Source organism: Tachypleus tridentatus, chromosome 1, assembly GCF_004210375.1.
Source record: "Tachypleus tridentatus isolate NWPU-2018 chromosome 1, ASM421037v1, whole genome shotgun sequence".
Classification (NCBI taxonomy): Eukaryota; Metazoa; Arthropoda; class Merostomata; order Xiphosura; family Limulidae; genus Tachypleus; species Tachypleus tridentatus.
This window is the reverse complement of record NC_134825.1, coordinates 145982922-146006460: the sequence shown is the minus strand read 5'-3', so window position 1 is coordinate 146006460 and position 23539 is coordinate 145982922. Positions and strand designations below refer to the sequence as shown.

The window sequence follows — 23539 nt, the reverse complement described above, 5'->3', positions numbered from 1 at the left end:
TTCCATCTTACCCAGACTTTAATCTTTTTAACATAGCATTAAAGAATAACAAGGGGCTGTTTGGTCCATCAAGCTCATACTATCCACTAATATAAACCAAACACTAAAAAAAGTTAACCCAGCTCTTATCATTTAAATGTTTATCAAACTTTCTTTTAAACTATTTTAAATTAACTGCATCTACCACATTTAAGAGCAACCTGTTCCTGAGACCAGTCATTATTTTAGAAAAACAAAGCTGTTTTAGCAGTAGGTGATTCATACTTTGCCAAAATTTATATTTTTGTCCCTTACCATTTTCACTATTAAATATGATAATAGATGATGCATTAATGCTATGAATTCCTGTAACAACAAAAACACCTCAATCAGATTCTCTCTAACTTCTTTTTCAAGAGAAAACAAGCTTGTAGGTTTTAACATATCTTTGTATGACAATTCTTCTATCCCAGATATCATCCCAGTAGCATTGCTCATAACCTATTTCAACAATTCAAAACCCATTCTAAACTAAAGATCCCAATGCAGAGTACTCCAAATGTGACCTATATAATATTTTAACCTCCTTAGATTTATATTCAGTAGTTTCATAGATAAACTCTAAAATCTTATTTACCCTGGCAGTAGCAACCTTATATTTTTTGGATGACAGAGTCATCTGTCGTTTATTCACACTAAACTCACCGAATAACCAATTTCTTTTGTAAAGCAACAGTATCTTTCACAAAGCCAGAAACACCAAAAACTTTAATGTCTATCGACCATTCTTTCATCTGTGTCATTGGTGTAAATCAAACAAAAAAGAGCAAAGTTCCTAAAACTAGCCCTGAGATATGCCACTCATTACATTAAGCCAGTTTCACCAAACTCAGTCTGTTACAACCCTCTGTTTTTCCACCTAATCAGTTTTAAATCTAATAATCCAATGTATTCATTCTCCACATCTAAGTTTGGAAATTGTAATATGGAACACAAACTTATTAAACGTGGGCAAAATTAATTAAACATATGATAGTACAAGTGATGTGTTGTTGATTTGGTTAACAGCTATAAGATGGATTCAGAAAACATTCATAGCTTATATCTTTCTAATTTAATTTTAATGTCAAGCTGTATTTCCCTAAAGCTAAGATGTTAATACATAACTTATTTAAGAGGTTTTTCTTTGATTTTTTTTGTATTTCTTTTCATTCAATTGGTGTTGTACATTTCAGAAAAACTGAAAGGGAAAGATGGAGGACACTACTGAAAAGACAGGAGATTCAAGATCTATAGCCACAAATCTTGAGTTGGATTCTGACATTCATCCACTGATTACCTTCAGAGAGCGTCTAACCAAACTCTTACATTCCTACAAGTTTCAGGTAATATAAGTTTTTATATTTATTTTAGTGTTTATTGGAATATTTTGTTTAACTTGATATTATATAAAACATCACACTTGCACAAGTTATGTAAATATAGAGAAATATCAGTTACGTAACTTGGTGAGGAGGTATATGTATGATAAGTAGGTAAATCTAAATACATCCTTTACGTTTTACAATGATTTTTGCCATTATTGCAATTCTGTGTGAATTTACGAGGCAAAATGGTATATGAATTAAATTGTTTGTAGATGGATGTATTCAAGAGAAAAAAGAAACCAAAATAATGTTACATTTAATGCTTTCTGCTAAGTACTTTACTATATATAAAGTTTTAGTGTTACTGTTAACTTCTTACTATGGAATGAATACATGCTTTGTGTGAAATGTACATACTATTTGACTTCTGAAACATTTTTTTTTTAATTCTCTTTCCACAGACATTCTTTTCTGCACATGTAACAAGTGAGTTACTTAAAAAAATTGATGAAACTACTTTCTTTTCATGGTATACCAATAAATGTAGCATAGTTATTGTTAGTTATCTGTATTTTAATATAATATAAACTTTAAATTCTTAATTTTATAAGGAAATATTATAAATAAATACTGAATTTCTCCTCATATGAGAGAATTGCAACATTTTCACTTTAGACATATCCTTTTCTCTAATATACTTAACACCCCTCCAAGAAGTATGAAATTGCATGTAAATTACTCATTATAATCTTGTTGTGATTCAGGGTGTTCAAAAGCAGGTCATTAATAGTTGAAGTGGAGAAAAATTTGTAAATTTGGATGGCAGAGAAGCAAATGAAAAGTGATTCAATAAGGTCTGAATTTATCTGTGAAAAGGCCCGAGAGGTTTATGAACATTTGAAGAGAAACTTTCCTGGTAGTTCAGACACTGAAATTGACGAATTTAAGGCAAGTAAGGACTGGTTTGATAAATTTAAAATAAGAGCTCAAATTGTAAGTGTAGTAAGGTATGATAAAGCTACAAGTGTTGACAAAGAAGCAACTGACAAATTAAAAATTGAATTTCATTAGCTAATGGATGAGAATTATCTTTCACAGCAAGTTTTTAATGGTGATGAAATGGAAATGTTTCAGAAGAAAATGCCTCAAAGAACCTATATGACTAAAGATGAAGCTGCTTGACCAGAACATAAACCCAAGAAGGTCCAATTGACTTTGTTGCTTAGTGGTAATGCCTCTGGAGACTTCACATTGAAGCCGATGCTTATGTACCATTCAGAAAATCCTAGGATGTTCAAAAACTTTAAGTATCCAGAAGGCATTTTGTGGTTTGTTGGAAGTCATACAACAGGGCTTGAATGACTAGGGAGCTGTTTAGTGAATGAGCATTAGAAGTGTTTTTACTCTTCTGTGGCAAAGTACCTAATAACCAATAAACTGCCTTTGAAATCTCTACTCCTCATGTACAATGATCCTGGCCATGACCTTGAACTTGCTAATTCTCTGAATGCCCAATTTTATTTTGTTAAAGTGATGTTTTTGCCTCCTAACACAACTCCAATCTTGCAACCCATGGATCAAAATGTGATCTGTAGCTTCAAGAAACTGTGTATGAGAAAAATGTTTAGAAAATGTCACTAAGCAACTTTAACAGATTCTAATATGAGTCTTGCAACATTATGGAAGACAGAGTACAACATCTTGGAAGCTGTAAGATTGTTTGCAGCAGCATGGCAAGATATTTCAACTTGCTGTATGAATTCAGTGTGGAGGCCACTGTGGCCAGAAGCAGTCAATAATGTTCAGAGTTTTCAAGATTAGGAAACAACAGAAATCTATGTCCAGCAGCAACAAAGTACAAAGGTCATAGTAAGAAGAGATAATTGTTTGTTTTACTTCTTAATTTATTGTTCTATATTTTAATAAAAATAAGTTTAATAATTTATTTCCAAATAGTAATAATCTGTATACATTTATGTAATGTATAATAATTGAAATGTGACTGTATATTACAAATTGCCAGTTCACTAAAATGCAGCCAAAACAGGGAAAACTAAAGGTACGTTTTATATTACTTGATACACAAAATGAGTATATATGCACCTTGTCAATGCAAGTTATGTAATGTTAGATAGGCATGACTGTAAGGCCAGTATAATAAAACATAATAAACATATATATATATAGCATTATGAGATTTAAGCTACTTAGGCTAAGTATTCGTATTTCCATGTTATAAAATTTGATTATTCCAAGATGAAAAAAGTGTAATTTATATTTCCTAATATTTTTGACAGTTTATGATGTTGGTTAAGTAACAGACTTTACATAGTTAGAGTACAGAAAATAACATAAAATATAAGTCATACTAAAAACAAATGTTTGAAATCTGTTTAAGAGGTTTTAGCGATTATGCAAATAACATTTCAAATTGTGGGGATAAAGAACAGTTTTTTTAATCATAACATGAAATCACTTTGCACTCAGACTAGTAACAGACTCTATTTTTACAAACAAATACTTAGTTAAAATATTTCATAAAAAACATCTTTTTTTATACAGAATACTTGTAATCTTTACTAAAAGTATCAAATTTTGTGAAAATAATCATGCTGTATCAAAAGTTATAATGTAAATAATTAACATTTATGTGCAAATGTGTAGAGAAACTTGTATATATTATACTGAGCCTTTAGTGAAAATGTTAAATGGGTTCAAACGTGTGACCAAAAATATCATAATCCAAATGTATCACTTTGCATTTACTGTAATTAGAGGTAACTTACAAAGTATATTTCCAATTTATCAATTGATCTAAATCATTCTTTGTAAAGTTCCTCAAAATCTTCAATATAATTAAAATATTCAAGAGTTTAAGATCATTGATCATACTTGCTAAATTACTAGTTATAGTTCCATAAATGTTTTTAGTGTTAACAAAAAAAAAAGCAAAGGTACAACCCTTATCCTTAAGGAACTCCACTAGTAATAAGGATCCAGTTGACATGTACACAGGCAAAAGGTACTACATCTGGTCTATAAAGGCTATCTGTGCACACCATCCTCGAGAAAAGTAAAAAATGTAATCCAATTGACCAAATATACCTTGAAAAATTACATCAACATTTATAATTACTTTGAGCAACATGTCAGTATGAAGACGTTCCACTGTGTACGAGTTGTGACTCATTTGTGTTTGGTGATTTAATCAAAGATCTGCAGTTTTTCTGATGTATCTGTTCAAGTGGTAACCAAACAAAATTCAGAATTTTTTCAAGTTTAAACCATTTGGAGTCACTGCAGTCACAGTTTGTCATCAACCTTGCTATATTTGTTAAACCACACATCATGCATTTGTCTTAATCCTCTTACTATGAGTAGGTCAATGTACATTTGTCAGGAACTTGGAGAGAGTTACATTAAAAAGTTAATTCCATTATGCTATTATCAACATGTATGAATTAACTTGGAATCAGACATAGCTAATAAACCAAATTTAAATGTTGTGTAAGCTTCAAGTTTTTAACTAAGTAAATATTTTAAAATATCTTCAATTTGTCATGGTATGAGAATTATGACATTTGTTATCTAGGTCTACTATCTTTTCTAATTTATTTATCCTCTCTCTTAGGAATACAATAATTATAATATATATACTCTTCAAAAAAAGAAACGCAAAAGGCAAAATTTGCGACATATTGTTAACAAGTGTATTCCGGGTAGTTCTCTATGACATGTGTGAAACTTTGCACATTCACTGCTGAGCATCCAAACTCTGCAAAGGCAAAGTCCCCGCTCACTAGTTGACGTTTAACGTCACTCAACGTCAATAACGAGTATGCCCCCCGTGAGCATCAATAACTGCTTGGCATCTCTTGCCCATGGAAGCAATGAGATGACGAATCACATCCTGTGGAATGGCTGTCCACACAGCCTGCAAAGCTGCTGCAAGCTGAGGTAGAGTCTGCGGTTAAGGTTATCGCCGTCGGAGACGTCGGTCCAACTCGTCCCAAAGATGTTCGATGGGGTTTAAATCTGGTGATCTGGAGGGCCAGGGAAGAACGTTGATGTTGTGGTGTCTCAAGAAGACAGTGGTGAGTCGGGCTGTGTGAGGACGGGCGTTGTCATGTTGAAAAACGTTGTTGACGTTCACCATGATGGGTCGCACATGGGGCCTAAGAATCTCGTCGACGTATCGTTGAGCCGTAAGATTCCCTCGAATGTGCAAAGGTCTGTTCTGGCATTGTAGGCGATGGCAGCCCACATCATGACAGCCAAATCTGTCAACATCCTGCACACAGTTTGTTGCAAAACGTTCACCTCGGCTACGGTAAACACGAGTCCTTCCATCCTGCCTACAAAGCATAAAACGTGATTCATCGCTGAACCAAACATGCCTCCATTGTCGATGAGGCCATACCCGATGTGCTCGAGTCCACTGCAGCCGTGCTTGACGATGTTGCTGGGTGAGGATGAAGCCTCTGACTGGACATCGAGGTCGCATTCCTGCATCTCATAGACGGTTGCGTACTGTCTGATCGAAATCCTACACAGTCCTGGTATGGTTGAGGCAGTAGACGTTGCAGTGATGGTCCTATCCCGAAGGTGACGTAACCAGATGTTGCGATCTTGTGCTAGCGTTGTCACACGAGGTCTGCCAGATCGTGGACAGTGACAAGTTGATCCATGTTGTTGGTGACAATTCCATATCCTTGTGATGGTGCTTGGGTGGATATTCACAGCTCTGGCAACATCTTATTGACTGCTTCCAAGTGACCAATGGCGTTGTTGCGTTGTGCTACAGTCAGTCTTGGCATAACTGTATTGCGTGTCGGTGGCTTAACACTGAGCTATGGAAACCGAGAACCCGTCACTTTTATAGGGATTTTGCACATGTTGCACTTGCAGAACATGCAGATCTCTCAAACAAATTTATTGGACACGCATGCGTTTTGGCGAAAAATCCAATTTTTTCCTCCATTTTCAAAGTGCACAACTTTTATTGTCATTTTGGTGTGACAATCAGTGGCTTAACACATGTAACGTCACATACTTTGAGCTTGTAACGTTATTACATATATTTCTCTTTAAAATAACAAAAATATCCCTTTTGCATTTCTTGTTTTGAAGATTATATATATATATATATATATATATTACAAAGGCAAAGTTAAGTTTTTATAGATTTCAATATTATTTCTTAACAATCACAAACTAGAAGATGACACCCACTTGGCATAGCCACCTTCACATTCTCTCATTCACAAATTGCCAATAGTTGTCTCTGATATTTTATTCTTTTTTATTTATAACCAACAAAAAGGCAAAGTTTTAATCCATCAAATATTGTATTATATTATGTTCTTTTAAATACAGTGTATTTGACTATTTTATCTTCATTTTGAAAGTTTCTCTTAGAATATTCAGATCAAGAAGTTTTGAAAATTTTTTTAAGGCTCTTTTGCCATAGTTAAAAGCCAGTTAAATTTTGCTAGTTATAGGATATTGTTTGCTTTGTGTATGGTACTATTTTGTAATCTTTGGTGTATTATTTAAGTATATAAAAATTATTTAGTGTACTAGTACCATAATTGTAAAAAAGCAGGCTTTAAGTTCATGGCAACTGACCAAAGAAAAATAAGAGATCAAAGGTAAGTACTGTATATTATTGTTTTCCCTATATATTTTATAATTATTATCATAAAAGTAACTAAAATTACCCAAAACTTGTTAGGTTATATATGACTAACTTAGATAACATAATGAAAGAAAAAATAAAATTCTTCATGTGTTATGCTTTTGAGTAGTTTATATGTTACATCATTCAGTATGGTAATTTAAGCTGTGCATTCCCTAAGTGATTTACAACTCGTAGAGTGAATTAGTAGTTAGGCATGATTCAAAGGGCATCAAAGTAATAGAATTAAGTATAAACAAGTGTAGTCTGTTATGATTTTTAAACTATTTAGGATAAATAGTTGTGATTTTATGTTACAATTTGTTGTTATTCTAGGAAGAAAAAAGGTAATTTAGATTTATTTAGAGTAAGTCCTCAGAGAGTTTGAGAAGAGAAAATAATAGATGCAATGTAAAGTTTTAATGAAAAATATTTAATACTTACTTAGATGATTTTAAGACATCAAGTAAATTAAATCTGAATCTTTTCAGGTGAGTAAAAGTATTTTTGATCTTAAAATGAAAATATTTTTGTGCTTGAAGCATTTGATACTCTGACTCCATATATTTATGGACAATTGTTTTAATAAAAATACTTGATTGAAAATAAGATTTTATTTACTAAAAAGACTTGTAACGTTTATTGAAGGCTTGGTAAATTTCACGAAGATACACAAAACTTAAACATTGTAGCATGAAAGTTCTTGGTCATTTTGTGGTTACAAGGACAGTCACATTGACTGGCCTCATATGGAAGAGTTAATACACAATTAAAACATAAGCTCCATTATTCATGCTCTAAGAATCTTCTGAAGCACCTTTTGTGCTTCATTTGTCAAAAATTGAGTTGAAACAGTGTGGTATAGGCCTGTAAATACAAACACACACACACACACTGTGTTTGTGTCTGTGAACAAGTAAAGATTATGTACTTATATTTTGCACTGTATCAAGTCTCTTTCATGAGCTCAGTTATTCAGAGATTCGGAACTAATTCTTATTAAATATCCTGCAAAAACTCTTGTTATTAAGAGAGCATACCCTATCGTTGTAAAGTTAATACAGTTTAAACTAAATATACCACATAGAACAAAAAACTGATGTAAAGTAGAGGTGACTGCATTACATTTTCACTAACACTAGCTAAATGCAAGAGCATCTGAATATAAATTTTTAAAACTCTTAATATATTCAAATAAAGGTGGAGTCATGCATTCATTTTGGAAGTGTAAAACACTGGCAATTCTTTTGGCCACAGTAGTACTAGTTTTATGTTCCTGGAGCTATATAGTTGCATCAATAATACAAATTCTTGTTTTTATATTACTGTCAAGCTTTTATGTATAATGACTTATCCTTGGAGAGTCAGAATATTTCCTAATGAAATTTTTTTTTCACTTATATTTTCAGCTGTCTAAAGCATCTTATAATTCAAACTCAGTTTTGAAAGATTCCTCTTTGTGTGAAAGTGAAATTATGTAGCCTCAGTGAGCTCAGTTTAGTTCTTTGCTGATTTGTTTTATTGAAAAGGAGAATTGTGAAATGTTAACTGATGTTTCACAAATCTTCCTGCAACCTTAAACATTAAAAAGTAATAAATGTAGTATAATATCTCTGGGTGGAGTCAAAAAGTGAAGTGTCAGTAGCATATAATCTGAACATAAAATGCAAAACAAATGATAAAATCCCAAAAAAATTAGAATTAATGAGCTCCTGGTCAGAATTAATAATAATAGGTTTACCTGTTAGTGGTGATCTTAACAGTTGAGGTGTGATGTGTCTACATTTATTTTCTGTTCCTATGAAAGAAAAAACATTTTAGTAACATTTCCTAAGACAAAAATTTACAATACTGAGAAGGTTATCACCACAGTATCTAGTCAAAGAACTACATGGTGTAAGTTTTTACATTCTACAGTATCATGTCTTACCCACTGTTGTGGATTCGTGTAATAATTTTCATCTTTCAGGGATATTTTGTAGATACCAAATAACACTGTCGATTAACGAGATTCCCACTGTCCCTATCTACTATCTAGGGAAACCACAGCCAAGGGTACGGGCTTGGAGAAATGTATTTCTCTTTATATGTGAAAAAGTTAGTATTTGTTATGTTTGATATAACTACTTTTTTGGTTTATCCTTCTTGGATTAGCATTGTGTATTCTTGGCATTGTTTCTGTTTTACTACGAAGTTGTCTTTTTCTTTTTTTTTTGAAATTTCATTAATCAACTGTGGTGCTATACTCACATTTTATACCTACCAAACTTTTAAGGGTTTTTCAAAGTTTTAAGAAGGTTATTAAATAATTCAAGTATGAAAAACAGCTTTAATATAGTACACAAAAGAATGACTTTTTGTTTTGTAGTGTGAACTTAATTAGTGAGCTTTGGTTTCTTGAATGTTTTTCAGAACTTTAGTTTCTACCATCCAGTAGTATGTTTAATTATATTGACCATTTTGAAATTCACTCAATCTGACTCAACTCCTGTTTGTGATAATCACACACTTAAGTCTTATTGAATATACTGAGCTCCATTGAAATAGTTTGATCAAAGTACCTATTTATCTGAAATGTTTATTTTCTTGTTCAAAGGCAATATATGCATGTATCAGATATCTTGAGAACTAAATAAAAAAAAATATTAGGTCATGACAGTTCATGATTTTCAAGTCATGACACAGGAGATAATTTGTGTCTTAATTAGTCTTATTGGTAATTTGGAACTCAAAGTGATAGAGATGTGGGACATTGTAGACTTGAGTACCCACATCTTGCTCTCCTAATTTCTAAATTTCTAATCTTCTTATGTGAGACAAGGGAATTGGAGGTTAAGACTGATAGATGGTGTATTCCTATGCAATGTGGGTCCTACTTCCTCAGTCACCTCCAAAATCTAGGATACATTTTATAATCCCACATTGTAGCTTGTACTGGAGGATCCTTTTTAAAAATATGCAGCATATTTTGTTTAATTTTAATGTGTTTTGTTTATGGCTTAAAAATTTATGGTTATAATACACACACACACACACACACAAGTATTGCAATACCTTGTTTGAATTCTGTTTCATTACTGCATTATGGCTTTGTAAATCTGTTATTTATTCTCAGCTTAAACCTGAATAACAGTTATTTGTAAAAAAAAATGTTTCTACCAAGCATGGTGACTGTTATATTATGGAATGGTATTATTTAGAATTATAGAATATATTTGAAAGAGGATAAGAAGAATTAGAACATAGTTACCACATGATTTTTAGCTACATGTTGTTTTTAAACAGATTTTAAACTATTTTAATGGGACTATGTATGATGTAGTATTTTAATAGCAAAAGTAGAATTAATGTGTTTTACAAGGTGTATACTTTCCATTTATTATTATCACAGATATCTGCTAGATTCTAGTGATAAATTTGAACAAAACATTCTAAAATATATAGTTTGTTAGTTTGACTTAAAATAGAGTATTTGCTTGAATTTTCACTAAATAATAAAGCAAAAGAACATACAAGATGACATATTTGTAAAATTTTAATTTATTTCTTTATTTAAACTTTTCCCACTTTGAATTATATATATATTATAACCATAAAATATTCAAGCCATAAACCAAAACACATCAACATGAACTTTTTTTTCAAATATGTTGCACAGTTAAAAAAAAGGGGGGATCCTATATATTTGTGTGTGTGTATGTCAAATAACATTTCAAATAATTCTTAGTTAATAATGTATTTACTTTTGTAACTTTGAAATTAACAAAAGAAAATTTAAATTATTCTTCAGGAATATTTGTGTTATATTGACCTTCACAAGAAAAAAGAAAGATTCAGTTAGTCCACTGTTTATGTATGTAAAATTTGCTAAATAGGGATGAATGAATTAGGTATGAAGGAAAATATCACATCGAGGCTCACACATTCTCTCCTTTGTCTCTGAGTGTTACTAACTACTGTCTAGATTAAGGTGATGTTATGCCTACCTTTGTTTTTTTATGTGTATGTCATTCTCTATACCTAGTAAGACTTCCATCGTGGAATGCCAGGATCTCTTGCTATTAAGCTAAGGAACCCAACTCATAACCAGAAGATGATTGTATTGGCATAAAATCCTTGCTTGTGAAAATGTAAAGATATAACAGAACATGAACATTTATGGTTAACTCAAAATATCTGTAAAAGCTTAGATTTTCAAATTTACGTATACATTTGTTTCTATTGTGAAACATTTTGGATAGTGTAAAACACAGCATCATATTTTTTTGTTGTAGGTTGCTGTTATCACACTGGTTATAGTGGACTGTCTCTTTGTTATCTCGGAGCTACTGATTGACCTTGAAATACTTACAACAGAGAAAGAAAGCTCTGCTCCACATGTGAGTATCTTACCCTAAGCATGTTCATAGATGAATTCCACTAACTGTTGTTAGTAATGCTCAAAATATTACCTCATGTAAACATATTAACAAACATTTACAGATATGTAATTATGTCAAATAAGTCCAAAATATGCAAGTAGTTGCTCTGTATACTACTATAAATGTAATCCTGCTACTGACGTAGCTATGTAAACTTGTTCCTATAAATGACAAGCAAAAGTGCCCACCACCAGTAACAGGAAAAGTTTAAATAAATCTTTCAATTTAAATTGATTCATGGACATTAAAGAGATTGTGTTGAGCTCTTGGTTTCACTCAAAATCAGAGCTTTGAGCTACTTATATCACCCACAAAGAAAAGTAACTGTTGACATTTCAGTTATGCTAATAAACACTCAACAATGACATATGGTAAATCTACATTTTTATTCCTTAAATTTTGTCAAATTTTGAAATGTGAATGACAGTGTGATTAATTCCTAATCATTTAGTGTAGAATATCCTGCTGGTGAGATACTATTCATGCCTGCTCCCACCCTTCATTTTGAAAGTGAATATTAAGCTTTGCCTGCATGTGCAGCTTTTCAAATGCAGCATGGGAAGCAGCTACTACAAATGGGAGGCAAACAAACACTCAGACACCATGAGCCATAATATATACAAGATTCTACCTGTTATTTGAGTATGATACACTTATAAGGGGTTTCATTCATATGCATAATCTGGCTACTTTTTTATGTATCTGTTGTTAAAAGTAGTTTTCTTTCATTCTTATAGGAGATAATAAAAATTATCACTTTAAATAAAATAGTTACAAGATACTAAGATTTTTGATTTTCGTTAAGAATATTTTTTATGAATGAAATGCATATAGTCAAGTCACATGTATGTAAACTGCATTCAGACAACAAAAAAGAAAATCTGTATGTTACATTGTAATTCATAATAATAAATTGTAAAAGTGGTTGTTGCTAACTGGTAGTTTGGAACAGGGGATGGTACAATGTTACCTGGACTGTGCACTTATGCATTGATAAATATGCTGAAATAGGACCCCACAATTCTAAGGGTGAGAGCCAGTGCTTTTGGTTGGTGATAAAATATTGTCTGGAAATAAAATGTTAGAGCATTCTCTAAAAACTTTAGTTTTTGCAACTTTGATGGTGTGCCAGATACTTTGCACTTTAACCCTCTTACTTTGGGTAGGTCAAATTGTTCATAGTACAGCAATCTTTTACATAGGTACATTTAAAAATTTAAACTATTGCATTGTCAATGTATCTGAATAAGTTTGGCATTGAAATATAGTTACTCAATCAGATGTTAATATAGGTCTTAATTTTTTAATTCCAAAAGGAAATATTGAAATAAATTCCCAATTCTCTCTTTGTATATATGTGTCATAATATTGGTTTGCATAAGTATTCAACCCCTTTGCTACAGCAGCCCTAAATTGGTTCAGTTGTAAGATTAGTTTGAAAGTCACAAAATTAGTGCAATGGTTTCTATCTGTGTGTAATTAAAGTTGTTTAACTTGGTTTCACAGTAAAGGCATCTGTTCAAGCTACATAGTTATACAACAAACCAACCATGAATATGAAGGAGCTTTCCAAACAAGTCAGAGATAAAGTAATAGAGAAGCATGATTCAGGACAAGATTACAAGGAAATTTCAAAGTTGCTATTATTTCTTTGAATGTGGTGAAATCCATCATTAAGAGGTGGAGTGTGCTTCATACCACCATGTCACTACTCAGATCAGTGGTGAAAGTTTGTCCACTTCAGTGTTTCATTTTTACTTTCTTATCATGATTCTGGTAGTTCAGAAAGCATCACTATATGGCTACATAATATTGAAATATAACTGTATTAGCCATCAAGACCAAGACCACTTAATTCCAAAACTGAGTTATGAAACCTTGGCTATCTGGGTGGGGCTTAGTATATACTGATGATTAATCTTACTCTGTTTCACCTTTGGTACAAGAACTAGGTTTTGAATGAAGAGAGTGCCTTTTCTGAATGTAGTACAGTTTCCTTATTTGTGTACTACTTTCATCTTGGTAAACTCGTGTTATATGCAGGTGTTTTCTATAATGTCTGCACCAGCCCCACCATCTTATTAATGAGGGATTCTAGCTATTGTGTCAGCAGATGGGAAGTGTGTTTTGGAAATTCATATTTTTCTAAACTGAAAATATATTGATGCTCTCTTTGCCCTGCTTCCTCACTAAGAGCTGATGCAAGTCTCAAAAGGTGATTATATTAATATACATTACTTAAATAGCAGGCATGTTGAAGTTTGTGGATGATTTTGCCAGGGGCATTTGAGTGAGATATAAAAGACTGGAACAAGTGTGATCAATGTTTAGGTGGATAAAGAAATAGAAACCCAGAAATAGCTATAATGTCAGCATAAGTATATGTTATTGAAAATGTATTTTCAGTTTAAAAAAATGTTACCTTTCAGTCATTCTAGCTCTCAGATTCCATAGGAAGTATTAGCTTCTGAGTTTCAGCTTCTTTTACACCACCATTCTATATTAGATCGTACATACATTTCTATAGTGGTATCTTACATCTAGAATTTTAGGCATGCTCATTTTGACATCCTTTGGCTTCATTCTTAGTTTGTTCATTTTTGGATCTCTGTCACATTTCCCATCATTGAAAGTCAATCAGAGAAGCTTTTCTCAAACTACATGTTGTATCAATATTCTTTGACATTGAGAAGGCTTATGATACAACATGGAGGTATGACATTTTGAGAGACCTCCATATATACGGGTTAATTGGCCATTTGCCCATTTTTATTAAAAATGTTTATGGACAGGAGATTCCAAGTTCGTGTGGGTTCAACACTTTCCCATTCTTTTCTATAGGAATTTGGAGTCCCTCAGGGCTGTGTTCTGAGTGTCACACTTTTCAGTATAAAAACTAATGCTATCACTGAACAACTCCCTCTCACTGTTGCAAACGGGCTCTATGTCGACGACTTTTGCATCTCATGTCAGTTGTCGAACATGAGGTATATTGAGTGGTAGCTACAGACTGCCCTCAATCGTTTACTGAAATGGACCACAGCAAACAGCTTTAATTTCTCTCTCTTTCTCTAAAACCGTTTGCATGCACTTTTGCCCCAACAAGGTATTCACCCTGATCCTGAACCTCGTATCGGTGAAGTTGTGCTGCTTGTGGTCCCTGAGACAAAGTTCTTGGGGCTTGTCTTTGACTGTAAACTGACCTTTATACCATGCATCAAGCATCTACGGGTCAAATGTACAAGAGCACTGAACATCCTCCATGTCCTCTCTTCCACCACTTGGGGAGAGGATCGATGTTCTATTCTAAAGATGTATCATGCTCTTATTCAATCGAAACTTGACAACTAATCACTGGTTTATGGCTCTGTGAGACCATCGGCCTTAAAGATGCTAGACACTATTCATCATCAAGGACTTCGGCTATGCACTGGGGCTTTCCGCACTTCCCCAGTTTAGAGCTTATACATAAAGACTCATGAATCTTCTTTGCACCTCCACCATTTTCAACTGTCTTTACTATATGCTTCAAAACTTCATTCCTTACCAAAGCATCCCATCTGGGGTTGTGATTTCCTGTCTCAGTAGGCCATATTTTTTTGGAACAGACTGTCTGCCATTGCTCCTTTTGGCCTTTGTATCCAGGTGCAGTTGGATGAATTGGGTCTGTCCTTTGATAACATTGCTGTATCCACTGGTCAGCACATCCCACCATGGCTTCTTATAGTTGCCAATTGTGACCTATCTTCAAGACATCTGAGAAAAGTAGACACTCCAGATCAGAAATACTCTGCTATTTACTGAGCATCTTTCGAACCATCCTTCCATTCCTATTCATACAGATGGTTTAAAATCAGATGACTTTGTAGGCTCTGCCATTGTTTGTGGTGGTTTGGTGGTTGTGTGCAAAATCCCCTCTACAGCTTCTGTGTTCACTGCTGAACTGTGTGCCATTTCTCTTGCCGTGGATCACGTAGAAGCTAATCAGTACTCAAACTGCATGATTTATACTGACTTGCTTAGTTCTCTACTAGCTCTGTAATTGCTTCACGTTGGTTCACACCCTGTTCTCACCGATATTCAAAACCGACTGGCCCATTTCTCTTTAACACCTACTTCTGTCCAGTTTTTCTGGATACTGGGCCATGTTGGTATTCACAGGAATGAGCTTGCCAACACTGCAGCTGCACTATCTGTTCTGGCACTATCACTGCTGTGCCTGTTCCATACGTGAACTATGGTCCTGTATTCAAGGCTCAGCTTTGTGCCATCTGGCAGTCGACTTGTAGTGAACAATGTGAAAACAAGCTTTTCCAAATAAAACCTATATTGGATTTTGGTCGTCTTGCTTCCGTAAGGATTGGAAAGAGGAAGTTGTTCCAGTGAGTCTATGCATTGGTCACACGTTTTAACTCATTGTTTTCTTTCATCTGGAACTGAGGCAGCAGTGTGTAGTTTGTGTAACACTCAGATAACAGTATGCCACATTTTACTTTCTTGTTGTCATTATGACTCTCAACGACAGCACCATTTTAAACATGTTCTGTCCCAAGGTTTGTCCATAACGATAGACATTGTTATTGGTGATGGTGACACTGTCAACCTTGTTAATGTTTTTAGATTTTAATGCTACACAAGTTTTTTCCTTTATACATTATACCTTTTTTTTGTGGCTCCCTTTTAAAACTCACAGCTCATCTAGTTCGACTTGAAATTAGAGACTAGCTGTAAGATTAAATAACTTGAAACCAGGACTGGAAAGCCAACTTCAGGTGACTGATGCTACTGATTGAAATGTCTGTTTGAACTTCTTGTTAGTCATCTTGGAGAGTTATTATAATTTTGCAACATGTCTTTTAAAACATTTTTATTACTTTCCTTTTTGAAAATGGTCATAACGTTAAATAACTCAAAACCGGGACTGGAAAGGCCAACTCAGATGACTGATGGTGGTTTTTGTACTTCTTAGCCTTCCTGGTGAGTTATAATTACAGTTACGCTACAGAAAGTCCTTCACAACTTGAATTACTGTAGTTTTTCTCTTAACATTGCAGACAAAATGTAAATGTTGGTTTTATGCTATTTATGTGTTTTTTTCAACTTTGTTTTGTTTCACCTTAAATTTAGTAAAATTCATAAAAGGAAATTACTTTTAACTTTTCACCAGATGTTTGGTGCAGATAGCCAAGCTGCTTTGTGCCATACAACACCAAATCAACCAACCGTCATATTTTTGGTGGAATAATAGTTTTGGCATATTGTCTTTCTTTGGTTTGTCCCTACACAGAATAGGCTGGTTACCCAATAATTAATAAACTGTGCTATGTTTGTCAACCATCTTATTCTATCTAATCTTGTGATTACCAGATCCAAGTTCAAATTCTTTGGCAATGAATTACCTTGAACCAATCTTGAAAGAATCACTTCCATTATGCCTACACTTCTCTCAACTTTCTTCTGTTAGTCCTAGTCAAGATCAGTTTCTTCATTTTTCTAGCATAACCTAAGTTTTCCATATTATGCAGACATTTTAATGGAGATCCAGTTCCATATAATCCCCCTCGATGTGGATTCCTGTACATGGTGAGGGTACCTCCCAGGGAAGGTTCTATTCTATCTGGTTGCCTTCTCTGGGATTTAAACATTCACCCACGTGTTTGCCTTGCATGGTGACTTGTGAAGGGGAGGAGAGGTCCCTGGTGGTTGAGGGGTCCAACCCTAACACACCACTTTGACCTTGAATTCCTGTAGACGGGCGGCCTTTGGGTGGACCCCTTGGGTCAATCGGCTGGTCCACTTGGACTAGAGTCAACCAAGTACCAGTGTTGGAAGTTCTCAACAGGTGTTGTAGACATTGTACCTGATGCTGGTGTTTGGGTATAGTGCTCACGAAACCCTGGCTTTGCTGCATTGTCCTTGCATGACATTGTAGTGAGTCCTCTTGTAGGGCTCCATGGTGGGTGGGGTCAGTGGATACTGAAATTTTTTCTTTTTTCCTATGGATCCTCCTTCAAAAAATTTAAATAAAATAGTGAAAAACAGTCCATAGGTAAGCAACCACGTCTTGAAGACTCTGAGCAGCAATCTTCAACATCTGTAACACACGTACCTCATTTTCTTATATTACATTCTCTTTCAGAAAAACCTTTAGGGCAATTGTCCCCCTTTTTTATTCAGAAGGGACTAGAGGTTCTTGCTGGCTCTCCAAAGTCAGTAAAGAAGCTTCGATCTGGAGACATATTAGTTGAAACATCCACAACCCACCACAGTGAACTCCTCTTGAATTCAACGGCAATTGGGGATATACCTATTGAGGTTATCCCTCATACCACCTTGAATTCATCACAAGGAGTTATTGTTGAGAGGGATTTGAAGAATGTCCCCGAGTCAGAGATTCTCGCTGGTCTCTCCACTCAAGGAGATTCTGCAGTGAGGCGCATCTCCACTTGCAAAGATGGAGTTGCACTGCCAACAAATACCCTCGTTTTGACATTTACATCATCACGTGCACCTGCCACCATCAAGGCAGGATATCTAATTTGCAAGGTACAGCCATACATTCCAAACCCTCTCCGATGTTTTCAATGTCAGAGGTTCGGCCACTCAAAGACATCATGTCATGGTTCCCTGACATGTGCTTGTTGCGGTGGCAAGGACCACGATGCCTATGAATGTGGCATGGACCCACATTGCATCAACTGCAATGGTTCTCACCCTTCCTACCTTTGTTCTTGCCCAAAATGGTTGGAGGTAAAAGAGGTGCAGCGTTTGAAAACGACTCATAACATTAGTTATCCTGAGGCTCGGAAATTGCTACCTGCCATTCCATCTCGGACATATGCTGTTGCACTTCGTTCCACAACTACAGTGGGAGTGCAGACAGATCTCTCTGTGCCTTCAAGAGAATCATTTTCAAAACAAATGAAAAGCCTTTTGACCTCTATGGTTAAAAAGGTTGATGAATCAACTTCCACACCCATCTCTGTGCCTCCCATACATTCCAACAAACCTAAAGATCCACATTTTTCAGTTTCAAATACAGGCATTTTTCAGATACATCTTTTTCTCCCACCCCAAGAGGCAAAACAATCATTTGTTCACGTGCTCAGTCACTGGAATCCCCTTCCAGTAACAAAGACCTGTCCAATCCACCCAGGGCAGGATCCATGGAGGTTGATAGGCCTTCTACGACTAAGGACAGTAAGGAAAAAAGACGTGGTATACACAGAAGGGTTTTCCAGCCACTTCGCCTACCCATCATTAAAAATGGCCACCTTGATACAATGGAACTGTAGAGGTTTATGTTCTAATCCGGATGATATCAAAACACTGATTGCTTTCTACCATCCTGTATGTCTTTCCTTACAAGAAACATTTCTAAAACCTGCTGATACAGTCACCATTTGGCAGTTTTCTCTGTACAGAAATGGCGGGCTGTGTGATGGACGAGTGCATGGAGGGGTGGCACTATTGGTTGATCAGCATGTGCCCACCCTGTCTTTGTCACTCAACACACCCTTGGAGGCCGTAGCCATCTGTGTTTCCTTGGGTCATACCATCACTGTTTGTTCTCTCTACCTGTCCCCTGGAGAGACATATGATCAATCAGACCTTGATGCTGTCGTTGAACAGTTGCCGTCTCTCTTTCTACTCCTGGGGGACTTTAATGGACATCATCCCCTCTGGGGAAGTGCTGTTATTGATGGGAGGTGTCGCTCTGTAGAGCGTATGCTCTCTGATCACAATCTTTCTCTTTTCAATACTGGTTCTTCCACTTACTTTCATGCACCTAGTCCGTCCTTTACTGCTATTGATCTCTCAGTTTGCTCCCCTTCATTATTCTCCCATTTTTTATGGAGGGTTGACAATTATCCACTAAGCAGTGATCATTTTCTTATACTTTTGAGAGAGACTGGCTGTGGTCAATGCCACCCTACCCGCGTGCCCCGGTGGAAGCTGGATCAGGCAGACTGGTCCACTTTCACCTCTCTTGCAGAACTTGATCCTGCCATCGTGAATCAGCCATCAGTAGACGACTGTGTGGCAGCGGGTAACTGGCTGTATTATACAAGCAGCTGCTCAGTGTATCCCTAAAACCTCGACACGTTTTCCACAATATCCTCGTCCGTGGCGGAATCCTGCTTGCCACTTAGCACGGAAGGCTCAAAAATGGGCCTGAGATACTTTTTGTAGATATCCCACACTTTTGAACTGCGTCGCTTTCCAACAGGCCAGTGCACATGCTAGGTGGGTAAGACGTCAAAGCCAGAAGGAATCTTGGATTAAGTACATAACTGGCATATCTTCTACCACCAGCTCAAAGGTCATATGGGACAGGATTCGAAATGTCAGTGGGCACTACAATTCTGTCCCCCTCTTCATCTTACTCTCTGATGGTCAGGAGGTGGCTGATGTCCGGAGCATCGCTGATACTCAAGGTGAAAGGTTTTGCTGGGTATCTAGCACTTCTGCTTGTTCCTCCACCTTCTTGGCCATCCAGACTTGGGCAGAGCGTTCACCTCTTTCCTTTCGAACTGACTGTCTCTTTGACTATAATTGTTCCTTTACACTGGTGGAACTGAAAATGGCCCTTCATCGGTCTGGCAGTACATCTGTTGGACCTGATGATGTACACTATGACATGCTGCACCATCTATCTCCTGCATCTCTTGATGTCCTTCTTATTGTCTTTAACTGGATCTGGCAGGAGAATGTTTTTCCTGATGCCTGGTGCCAGGCTATTATTTTACCTTTCTCTAAGCCAGGAAAAGATCCCAAGATTCCTTCAAACTACCGCTCAATTGCTTTGACGAACTGTCTCTGTTAGACCTTAGAAAGGATGGTTAATGCTCGTCTTGTTTGGTTTATCAAATCAAACAACCTCCTCTCGCACACCCAGTGTGGGTTCCGACAACAACACTCCACCACAGACCACCTAATTCGACTTGAAACATCAATCAGAGAAGCCTTTCTCAAATGCCAACATCTTGTATCAATATTCTTTGACATTGAGAGGGCTCATGACACAACATGGAGGTATGGCGTTTTGTGAGACTTCCATACATATGGGTTACGTGGCCATTTACCCATGTTTATTAAAACAATTTTAATGGACAGGAGATTCCAAGTTCGTGTGGGTTTGACACTTTCCCGTTCTTTTGTACAGGAACTTGGAGTCCCTCAGGGCTGTGCTTTGAGTGTCACACTTTTCAGTATAAAGATAAATGCCATCACTGAACAACTCCCTCTCACTATTGCGAATGGGCTGTATGTCGATGACTTTCACATCTCATGTCAGGTGACTGACGGTGGTTTTAGTACTTGCCTGTTAGTCTTTGTGGTGGATTATGATCATTACCATTCTGCTACAGGAAGTCCTTTACAAGTTTATAGACTGGATGTCAACATTGGTTTTATGCAATTTTCTGTTTTTAATTTGCTGTTTTGTTTTTACCTTTGTTTACTTTTACAAATTTTACTACATTTACTTTACTTTTACCTTTTTACTGGACATTTGGCTACTCATTATTACAATTTTGCTATATGTCTTTTAAAACTTCTATTATTTTACATTTTGATAATGGTTGCTATGACACATAACCTGGAACCAGGACTGGAAATGCCAATTTCAGGTGACTGACGGTGGTTCTTGAACTTACCTGTTAGTCTTCCTGGTGGGTTATGATCATTACCATTTTGCTAGAGTAAGTACTTTACAACTTCGTTTACTCTGCTTTCTCTCTTACCATTGTAAACTAGGTGTCAACATTGGTTTTATGCTTTTCATGTTTTTCAATGATGTTTTGTTTTACCTTCATTTCCTTTTCTGTGTTTTACTACATTTAATTTATTTTTACCTTTTAACCGGACATTTGGCACAGATATAGTACATGCTGTTAATATTTGTGGCACTATCTGTATACATATACCTTTAAAGAATTATTTCAAGTTCCAAGCATACACTGTGTATGTCTATATCTATATAAACTTTAAATTAATCATTGCTTCAGTAATGTGCAAGCACAACCTGTATATCTAAAGTGTATGCTATTATTTTTTACCGATCTTGAAGTGCCATCATTGTATATAAATGTTAATAGTTCATTTTAAAGCATTCAAAACTTTACCTCTGTATCTCACCTCCAAAGTATTAATTCTGTAACTTTCAGAGAGTATCCATATATATATATATATATACTTTTATTAACCCTAAGTTACTTTTTAAACTAAATTGTTATTTCAATAACTTATCAATTCTAACTAAAATGTATATATAAACTTGAAATCGTGTCTAATAAACTTGTAATTGCTTGTGTTACATGCACAATTTTAATCAGTGTTATATCAATCTACAAACAGTATTTGGATATATATAAACTTTGTATAATTTTTCAAAAATTCATAAGTACTATTTTTATGTTCAAACATTTATTATTTTGTTTAACCTTTAACACTACTTGTACATGTAACGTTTGCAGTGATAATTCACAATATTTCTGAAAGAACTTTTCTGTTTTATATTATTATCTCACTAAACTCCAGAATTTGTCATTTCCAATACTGTACATTGCCTCCCCTCACATAAATAAGTATTCTTGTTCAGTGCTTTCCTGTATATGCAAAATTTGTTATGCCTAGTAGAAGTCTTTTATCTTTTGTACATTGGAATTCGACTTATTAAAATGCATATCTCATGGAAATCATAATGTGTGAATCCTCCACAATTGAGAGTGCAATGTACTCGTGATGCATGTGACTCCCTCTAATCTATTCTACTGAACTATCACTGGTCACTTCTTGTGTTCAGACATTTTTTTTTTTGGTGCTTTCTATGTTAATCATTTTTATGATTTTAATAGTTTCAGTTCCAAAGTTGGATTTCTTCATTACAGTTTTTCTCCCAACACACATTTTACATTGAACACTTTTGTTTGGTTTTTGTATTTCTTTGAGTGCTATATCTTTATCTCTATTTTCATAGACTGAAGATGGGGGACACCAATTGTTGGATTTCTGTACTTTTATCTTCTGTGAGATTGATTTTTATATGGGTCAATCTCCTCCTCCAGAACTTACCTCAGTAATCCTATTGAACAAGCCAAATCTGTTTAGAATGATGAAAATGTGATAGCCTTGTTTTACCACCAAATCTTTTTAGTGTCTTTCTCTACACTTACTGCAGAATAAGCTAGGCCTAATTCAGCATTATTTTTCAGGTATGTGATGTTTTGTCATCCATTTTTGGTTCATGTTTTACAAGTGATTTCATTGTTGTTGGATCATCTGGGTCATGATGCTTGATCTTGTCTGGGTTTATTTGTATGGTGATATGTTTTGGATAAGGATCTGAAACTTTGGAATCATGTGTGTAATTTGTGCATAAACACTTTACCCCTTATTTAGTTGCATGTTTGTGCCAGTTTGAAACAGGACAAGCTTTTATTCCTTTGCTGTCCTGGTCCTTATCTATTCCTTACTCTTCCTCCTTCCAGGGCTTTTTTTTCTCATCATTTTATTTTATGTCAATAGGCATATCACCAGTAGTACTGGACTTACCACTGGTTCCTAGTCCAGTGGGAGCTTGACTGTGTAATTTTATTGACCTTTGTTGGTCTTTAACTACAAATTTATGGGTTCCTGAGAATCAGAGTGGTTTATCCTGCTATTTCTTTTCACCTTTCTTTGTCTCTGGTACCATTTTTCTTCCAAATGACTTCAGATCCTGCCATCAGGTAGTACAAGATTTTCTGTCTCAACAGGTCATTACATATGTTCATGATCTTTCTCCAGGCTGTTTGTCATTCTCACAACAATCCAGAAACTGGTGGCATGGATTAGGTTTTTCCCCACCTCAATCTAATTTTCCATCTGTCCTTAGGTGAGTTTTTTTTTTATTTCTGGGAACAGGGTTTACCCCTGTTCATCCCACTATTCTTCACAATATGTACTTTTTCACTTGATGTTTGAAGTGGGGTCTTCTGACTTTTCACAGGTAGGCCTGTCACACACTTTTAATTTTTGGTGATCCCTCAAGTATTTATTTACCTCTCCTACACTTTATGTGTTCTGTGTCCTCTCTGCATTCATCAACCATC

The 23539-nt window shown here is 35.2% G+C and overlaps 1 protein-coding gene across 6 annotated transcripts in view; it reads left to right on the top strand.

Moving 5' to 3' along the window:
- The window catches only part of LOC143226210 (voltage-gated hydrogen channel 1-like), a 47681-nt gene that overhangs the window by 4914 nt on the left and 19228 nt on the right, over nucleotides 1-23539 (top strand). For 2 of the 6 annotated variants that reach the window (XM_076456909.1, XM_076456900.1), the window contains 4 exons: nucleotides 1215-1364; nucleotides 1808-1832; nucleotides 9062-9120; nucleotides 11298-11402. In XM_076456909.1, coding sequence (XP_076313024.1) covers nucleotides 1233-1364; nucleotides 1808-1832; nucleotides 9062-9120; nucleotides 11298-11402 — 321 coding nt within the window. In that variant the 5' untranslated portion in view covers nucleotides 1215-1232. Of the gene's footprint in view, nucleotides 1-1214; nucleotides 1365-1807; nucleotides 1833-2110; nucleotides 2299-9061; nucleotides 9121-11297; nucleotides 11403-23539 lie in introns of those variants that run through there. The other 4 variants (XM_076456929.1, XM_076456919.1, XM_076456951.1 and 1 more) reach the window with 4 other exon arrangements.